An 8,917-nucleotide genomic window follows, 5' to 3' on the forward strand; every position below is an offset into this window, starting at 1 on the left:
TATCATTTTTTAAAACTAAATTATATATATAGTAAAGATTGCATTTCATTTGTCTTTTCTTCCGATTTTTCAAATTCAATATTTTTTTTTCCAATATTTTAATTTTTTTCAGTTCAATTCAGTTTTCAATTCCGGGTTGTTTTTGTTCATTTTGTTTTATTTTTTGTGTGTCTTTCTTTCCATTACTGAATCACACAACTGTAGCTCCCCACCATCTCTCTCTCTCTCTCTCTCTGTCTATCTACCTGTCTGCTTCTGTCTGTGTGTTTGTCACTTAGTTGCAAGACAGACAGAAAGAACAAGATGAATGGAGTGGTGACATTAAAGGGAAGACAAAGAGAAAAAAAAAGAGGGGGTACATATTTACTTACATATTTTCTTTCTAACTGAAAATTTTTCAAAAACAGAAAAAAAGAAAAAAAAACTTTAAAAAATATCATTTTAAAAACATGCCCCCCCCCCCCTTCCTTTCTCTCTCTTCCTCATCAATTCATCAGCTTGCACCCCCTGTACAACATTATTTAAAAAGTGTAAAACAACAATAGAAGATAAAAAATAAATTTTTAAATGTTAAGACACACTTTGCCTACTTAGTAAATAAAACCCTTAATATCTCAGTCACCTCCAGAAAGATAGTGTACCGGCACCACTCCAAGACTTTTCGTTACATCACTCCTCTCTCTCTCTCTGCTTTTGACATGCCATTCACCTCCCCCATCCCATTTTCCACTTTTTCTCTCTCTTTCTCCAATTCACTCCCCCACCTCCATCACTGCTCTGTTGCTTTTTCTTTCTTTCTTTCACTTCTCCTATTCCTGGCTCTATAACTTTGCTCCACTCTGTCTCAACCAACCAGCACTCCACACATCACTCAACCTTGAGGGGAGAAGACAGAGAAGGTAAATAAATTAACCTCCTCATCCAAAAATAATACAAAAAAAAAAAGAAAGAAAGAAAAACAGGAATTTGTTACTGTTGAAGAAGGAACGAGAGGTGAAGAGTCGGGAATAAGATTAGCTAATTTCTATATCCCTAAATCCCATATTTATTTTCTTGATCTACCCCACCTCCCCTGCCACTGTTTTTAATGAGATGGTGGTTGTGGTGGTAAGGGAATCTATTGATTCAATTCCTGTCTCAAATACTTTACAGGAATATCAAATCCACCCCGCTTCATTCTTTATAGAAGGGAAACAAGCAAAGTTGACCTTGGCAGGATTTGAACCCATAACTGAATACCACACCAGCATTAGTTGTGGCACACTAACCAGTTCTGCCATCCACCATCTATGATGCTCATTTTAAACTCACACTGCACTCAAACTCTCTCACCCCCACTTCTCTAACATCTATCTATCCTTTTACTTTCATTTGAACCATCACTCTTTCTCCTTTACCTTCCTCCCACCATTTCTCTTGTTTTGTTCTGAACACTCATTGGTCAACGTCAATGCCAGTCATTTGATACAATCAAGAGGCAACCAATCACCCCCTCCACCACCACTAAGTTCTCAATAAACATCACCTATTGGTCAGTGACAGCCAGTCTCTCCTCTTCATTAGTCTTTTTCAATCCCCATCACCTTTATCTCTCTGGTTTTAACCCTATCTACCACACCACCATACATATTCAGTAACCCTACCTGTCTGTGATGGAAGAGGGAACAGACAGTCTACTTTATTTATTACCCAACCACTCTATATTTATCTATTCATCTATCACCCTCCATTTTTATATAGCATTAAGAGACTTTTTAGACTTTCTCTAAGCAGATTATATATACCCTTTAACACTTATAAGGAACCCCCTAATTTTTGGGGCTTCAAATTTGGAAAAAAGGTTTTGTAAGGGATTATATTACTATCCATGTATAGTAAACTCCCATATTTTTTAACCTAATTTTTGACAAAAAAGGGTTCGTTATACATGTTAAAATATGGTATATATATTTCATTTAGGCATTGCAAGACCAATGGCCTGGTGTAGAACTCGGTGTATGTATGCTTCAGAATGGTAACAAGAAAATGAGATGACCAAGGAATAAAGAATTATCTTATGAAGTTCATAAGATATTCCTTTGTCATATATATATATATATATATATTCAATAATCAGTGCAGGTGGATTTGGTAGGCAGAAATTGAAAGAAGCCTGTCGTATATACTTATATATATGTATGTGTGTCTTTGTTTGTCCACCCCCACCATTGACAACTGGTGTTGGTGTGTTTAAGTCCCCATAACTTAGCAGTTTGGCAAAAAGAGCTGATAGAATAAGTAACAGGCTTACAATAAATAAATAAAAATACTGGGGTTGACTTATTTGACTGAAAATTCTTCAAGGTGGTGCCCCCAGCATGACTGCAATCTAAAGACTGAAACAAATAAAAAAAAAATAAGTTACAGAGTGCTAATACACGAAACTCTCAGCCTTTGAGTCATTCTGTAACTTCTGCTGATTATATATATATATATATATATATATATATTTATATATATATAATAATAATAATATTAGGGATAAAATCCAAAATTACAGGTAAAAACTCAATTAAAATCAATTTATTAAAATTAAATTAAGCTTCACAGTATAAAATATATTAATATATAGTATTAGTGGATTTTCATCGATGAGTTCATAAACCTTGGTTCTTTTCCCTAATACTATATATATATATATATATATATATACACACACACACACACACACACCAATATGCTTTCTATTGGTCAATCAAATCTATTAAGACATATTAATCATATTCTCTCCACTTGTCTTATCTTTGTCTATGACCACCACCACAAATAGGATAATTAGCCTAACTCTATCCTTCCTTAATTTTGTGGAATCTGTCACCGACCCCATGCCTAACTCAAACTATCTTCACAGCTCCTCTGACCCTCCCCCACCTTAATGGCCTTCCACTGTTATCCTCCACTTCCCACCTTCCTTCCTTTCTACTCACCTTCCTTCCTTTCTACTCACCTTCCTCCATTCTTTAAACCCTGAGACACCTTCCTATCTCAAAAGACTCTTCTTCTTCTTCTTGTACTTTCCTCATCATCACCAATATACACTTTTTTTTTTTTACTTCACTACTTCTCTCTGTAATCACTCTTCCTACACCTCACTGACTCTCAAAGCCCAGCAGCATATCTTTGCACCTTACTCAGGGCAATCCATTCTACCTGGACTCATCATCTTCACCCACTCTTCTCATGTACTTACCACAACCACCACCACTACTGCACTAAAAAACAGGGATGGTGGTGAGGAAGAAAACAAAAGCCAAGACATACTGGAAGGACAACACATCATTCCTACACTTGTTTTTTTTTCGTTGGTCACATTCTCCCTGCCTTCACCCCACCCCCAGAATAACAGTTGCAGAGAGAGAGGGGGAGAGAGAGAAAGAAAGAGAGACAGTTGTTTCATTTCTCATCATTTACTGTACATCTAATTGGATTTTATATATATATATATATATATATATATATATATATACATATATATATATATATATAAAGTCCAAACAGCAGTCCAGGTTTTCTTCAGATTTTTTTCATCTTTTGTTTATTTATTTTCTTTTTGTTGAGATGGTAGTAGTAGTATTAGCAGTAGTTGTAGTAGTAGTAGTATTCTATGTCACCATAATGCTTATGAGAAAAAGAAAAAAGAAGTATGAGCAAAAATGTGGACACAGTTACAGCCAATGGTCTGTGACAAGCTCCACTAGGTTGTGATAGGGGAGCCAGCCAGTTTGTTACATATTGTTAGCTGTCACAAACTGGTGCGATCAATGTAGGATGTGTAGAAGTTGTGTGTGACTGTATATGTGACATCTCACAAAGTGTAACAGTGAGGGCTTATGCAAAATATCCGGTCAGATTCTGTATAAGTGTGAGACCAGACAGCTGTGTGTCAAAACAGCTTGTAACAATATGTAACACAGCTCACAAGAAATGTGACAGTCCGTGTTGTATGTGACAAAGCATGACAGCACACAGCGCAACAACCTGCAGAATGATGTGACTTCTGTGTTGTGACGACATATTACATACTGTAAAACTGTTACATAATGTGTGACAGGGCTCAAAGTGTAACTTGGACCGAAACAGTTAGAGGCCCATGCGAAGTATGAAGTAATAAAAGAATTTTTAAAAAATTCAGAGAGAAGAGGAGGCTGTCATTCAGTACTCAGTAGTAGTCAGAGATTTGTGTATGCATGTGTGATGTGTTTATAGAAATATGTGTGTGTGTGTGTGTGTATTGGTATAATTAACTCAGTCCAGCAAAGGTGGTTAGCATTTCTCTGCCCCTTGTTCACTCTCCATTCGACTGAAAACACGTAATCTGCGGGCACTGCTGGTGGCACATTTGACCACTTCAATCCATCTGTAACAGAGATAAAGAGATGCATTAGTTTGTATTGCATGCATGTGAACACACACACACACATAGACAATTTTTACTATGTTTGACACAGGTTAGGTGGGACATTGTAGTAGTAGTAGTAGTAGTAGTAGTAATAAGGACTATTATTTTATTAATTCATTATTTTCAAAATTAATTAAAATGAAGACACTGTACTTTTAAAGAAATCTGGTAATGAAAGTGTGTTCTTATTTTAGAGAGACACGAATTCCACTGAATCAATTTGTCAGACCAAAATTCTCCAAACTGTGAACTGCCACACTTTTGTGCATCACCATTAATCTCTGAATGAAGTCAAACCAGTTTTTACGAATATTTAGCTACGAAGTATAGCTGATAGCTCATGTATTCATCAAGACACGATTTGGTATTTAATTGAAAATGAAACTTAATGTATCAAATATTTCATTTTTTAAATGTGTGTTACCAATAAGAAAAGTTTAGGGAACTTCAATTTATGTAATCTGTACAAAGACAAATTCTTCTTGTAGCCCTGCAATGACCAGCTAGATCACAGACTGGCATTGCTGCCTTCATTATTATCATTGTTGCCATCATTATTAATTAAATCGAATGCCAGGACTCACCTCTGAAATGTATATTCACTTTCTGCTCGGAAGAAATAGACATGGTTTTTGAACTGGAGTTTGAAGACGTGATCCTTGGTGATCTTGTCTTCTTCTGTTGGTATGTTGACAGCATAACCAAGCAATGGGAGGCTGGCCAGAGGGAATTCATCCTGAAAAGAGAAAATATAAATAAACTGCTACAAAACCCTGAATGAATGGAATTGGAAAAAAAAAATGAGGAAAACTTTATGTACGTCACATCATATCGTGTTTTCTACACCAGGATCTCCATTGGCCATGTATGTACAGGTTTTGGGAAACATTTTTTTAAGGAACACTGGCAGTTATCCATGCATGAGGATATCTCCTCTCCATGTCACTGATGTTTATCCAAGGAAAAAACTGCCAACTTGAGATGATACAGTTTGACACCAGTATAATCACAGGTGTTGCTGTCCAAACAAAGTAGCCTGAACAGATTCTACAAAGCATCTTACCCCCCGATTCACTGCCTCCCCACCACTCTCACCACAACAGCTTTACCAATCCACAACACTACATGGGTCCTTTTATCGACCCTGAAAGAATGAAAGGCAGAGTTGACCTCAGTGAGATTTTGTACTCACAGTACAGGGAGCTGGAATAAGTACTGCAAAGTATTCTATCAAACATTGTAACATCTCTACCACTTTGTTGCCCCCTTTATTTTCAGAGGTGGGGCAGTACCTTCTCCACAAGTGATGTATACATAAAGTCAATGCTAGTTAATCTACATAGACACCACCTTAGCTCACCTGTCCATGCTCTAAGGGGTGACAGCTGGAGAGAGAGAGAACGAGAGCAACACTAGCACTCAGTACTCATTTTCAACTGAGTAGATCGAAGCAACGTGAACTGAAATACCTTGCTCAAGAATACAATGTATTGCTACGTCCTACAATTGAAACCAGGAGCCTATGATTGCGAGTCCAGCAGCTTAAACACTAGGCCACCATGTTTACCCAAACACAATTAACTACAATATAATAATATTGTACTTACTTGGTAGGTCTTGTAGAAAAACAAGCAGAAATTTGTGAAGACCACCCATAGCTTTTGCCATCCATTGCTGGTTTTGAATTTTCTCAGGAGATAACCACTGAGCTGGTTCTGTAAAAATAAGATAGAAAATAACAACAAATGTGCTTGCAAATTAGTTTATAGGTATACAATAGAAGTTGCTTATTGTGATTACTTTGAGATGGAACTATTCAGATAACAATGACAAACTGATAGCATTAACACCTATGAAACCAACCTGTCTAAGATTGTCTCACACCACAGTACAAACTTTGTGTTTTAAGAGTGGCTGTGTGGTAAGTAGCTTGCTTACGAACCACATGGTTCCGGATTCAGTCCCACTGCGTGGCATCTTGGGCAAGTGTCTTCTACTATAGCCTCAGGCCGACCAAAGCCTTGTGAGTGGATTTGGTAGACGGAAACTGAATGAAGCCCATCGTATGTATGTATGTATATATATATGTGTGTGTGTGTGTGTGTGTGTGTTTGTCCCCCCCAACATCGCTTGACAACTGATGCTGGTGTGTTTACGTCCCCGTAACCTAGCGGTAGCGGTTCGGAAAAAGAGATCGATAGAATAAGTACTAGGCTTACAAAGAATAAGTCATGAGGTCGATTTGCTCGACTAAAGGCAGTGCTCCAGCATGGCTGCAGTCAACTGACTGAAACGAGTAAAGAGAGTGAAGTAAAATTTTCTAGCTATCAGTTGGTGCCAGTCACCATTGAGAAGTTAGATGTTCTAGGACCTCAAACCACTGATTTCCTCAACAAAATAGGGATAACGGTGGCCCATTGGAGAAATGAGCCCCGCGAAGTGGCTGCTGCAGCAAATACCATTGGTCATTCTCTGCAGCAATGCGATCGCAATCATTACCACAAGGTACGGCTTAGCACACCAATAGTTCTGGGGTATGCCCCCCTCCCCTCCATCTTTTGCTGCTTTACTTTCCCTTTTTCCTCTTATTTCTTTTCCTTTCTTATCTCTCTCTGTTTTTCCTGTTTCTTTGTATTTAAATGTTATAAATAAACAGTTAATCAGGGAAAAAGATATATTTGTATATACAATAAAAAATAAAGTATAATTTCATGTTAATTTATGAATAATGATGGCCAAATTACTTCACTAAATTCTTCATTATTCTCAAAATTGATTGAAACAAAGACTGTATTTTAACAGAAATGTTGTGCGACTGTCAGTTTGTGTGTTCTGTGACTCACCTGAAAAGCCCCTATTTCTATGATACAAACTTCCTGTTTTAAAGTAATCTTAACTAAAATCTTCCATGGTTTCATGTTAATTATGTTCCAAACACTAGATTAATAATGACAATGTTACTTTATTAACTTCTTCGTTATTTTCAAAATTAATTAATATAAAGGTTGTGCATTTTAATGTATTTAGCAAACTAATTACACAACCATGTTTCTTGGTTCAATTTTGCTGCATAATTCTTTGGGCAAGAATTTTCTGCCCCAGTTTTTGGTTGACCATTGTCTTGTAAGTGAAATTTGTGTGTATGTATGTATGTAAATACATACACAACAGCCTTCTTTCAATTTTCATCTACCAGATCCACTCACAAAGCATTAATCTTCCTGAGGCTAGAGTAGAAAACACTTACCCAAAATGCCATGTGGAGGCACAATGGCCTAGTGGTTAGAGCAGTGAACTCGCAGTCAACAGATTGCAGGTTCGAATCTGAAACTAGATGATGTGTGTGTTTATGAGTGAAACACCTAAGCTCCACGTGGCTCTGGCAGAAGGTTTTGGCAAACTTCTGCTGACTCTTTGGCCACAACTTTCTCTTACTCTTTCCTTCTGCATTTAGTAGATCACCTGCGATGGACCGGTGTCCTGTCCGGGTGGGGCACCTATATGCCAATGAAACTGGAAAACTGGCCCAGACATAGCTCAAGAAGGAACAAACAATAAGATGCCATGCATTGGGAGTGAACCTGAAACCATGTGAAACAAACTTCTTAACCACACAGCAACACACCTGTGTGTGCATGTATATTTACATACATACACACAAATTTCACTTACAAGACAGTGGTCAACCACTTCTGATCACTTTAGCAATGTAACTATATGTTGTTGGTGATTTTTTTTTTTTTCCTACCCAATGAAGAGCTATGCACGAAACGTCAAAAACTCTTTTTACTGAGCATCAAACTAATACATTCCTTGTGCAAGTCTTCTTCTTGTTTGCTATTGTTATTTTTAATGTTCATTTATTTGAGATCTTTTCTGTTAATTCTCCATTAATTTTTTCTTTTGTCTCCATTTTCTTTTCCTTTTCAGAGAAATTCTGAAACTACTTGGTAGAGAGAGAAAGAAAGAGAGAGAAAATAGACTTACCTTAACAGCTTTGTCGTGGTCTCTCATACTCACACTGGTGTTACGGTGCCAACATACATGCATAGTAGTGTTGCCTCGATGTTGTATTTGCTTTTCTGGGCTAGGAGGAGACGTACCGAGTTTGTCGATATCCGAGGAGCCGGTTGTGGAAACATTCTCATTGGAGCCTGAAATATAATCATGATGAAATGTTACCACGCACACAGTTAATGGATCAACTCTTGGTTCCAACAATGACACAGTTTGGTTGTAACAGTTTGGTAACGAAAGGTCTAACAAATAAGACTATCTACTCATGGTATCTTAATTTCACTGGTTGCAGTGAGTGAACAGTGGTCATGCTGGAGTGACACCTTCAAGGAGGTTGAATTCATCATATCAATCCCAGTACATATATTAGTCTGGCATCTATATTACCAATATCTATGTGTTGGACTGCTAAGTCTCAAGACAAAGTGACACAACATAAAGATATGTGTGCATGTGTACACA

General features: G+C 37.2%; 1 protein-coding gene and 1 long non-coding RNA gene across 5 annotated transcripts in view; one reads left to right on the plus strand and one right to left on the minus strand.

Annotated features, from left to right (window-relative positions):
• LOC128250617 (uncharacterized) overlaps positions 1 to 8,917 on the plus strand; it is a 169,427-nt gene that overhangs the window by 160,264 nt on the left and 246 nt on the right. For all 3 annotated transcript variants that reach the window (XR_016238115.1, XR_016238116.1, XR_016238114.1), the window contains exon 5: positions 8,369 to 8,917. This exon is cut by the window's right edge and continues 246 nt beyond it. This is a non-coding gene — a long non-coding RNA (uncharacterized LOC128250617). The remainder of the gene's footprint in view (positions 1 to 8,368) is intronic.
• The window catches only part of LOC106867809 (FERM, ARHGEF and pleckstrin domain-containing protein 2), a 343,165-nt gene continuing 337,805 nt past the window's right edge, over positions 3,558 to 8,917 (minus strand). For both annotated transcript variants that reach the window (XM_089340665.1, XM_089340664.1), the window contains exons 26-29: positions 8,426 to 8,592; positions 6,046 to 6,153; positions 5,023 to 5,174; positions 3,558 to 4,396 (exon numbers count right to left, since the gene is read on the minus strand). In XM_089340665.1, the coding sequence (XP_089196791.1) occupies positions 4,303 to 4,396; positions 5,023 to 5,174; positions 6,046 to 6,153; positions 8,426 to 8,592 (521 nt within the window). In that variant the 3' untranslated portion in view covers positions 3,558 to 4,302. The remainder of the gene's footprint in view (positions 4,397 to 5,022; positions 5,175 to 6,045; positions 6,154 to 8,425; positions 8,593 to 8,917) is intronic.

This window comes from Octopus bimaculoides, chromosome 23 (assembly GCF_046866305.1).
Source record: "Octopus bimaculoides isolate indiv1 chromosome 23, ASM4686630v1, whole genome shotgun sequence".
NCBI classification, from domain to species: domain Eukaryota; kingdom Metazoa; phylum Mollusca; class Cephalopoda; order Octopoda; family Octopodidae; genus Octopus; species Octopus bimaculoides.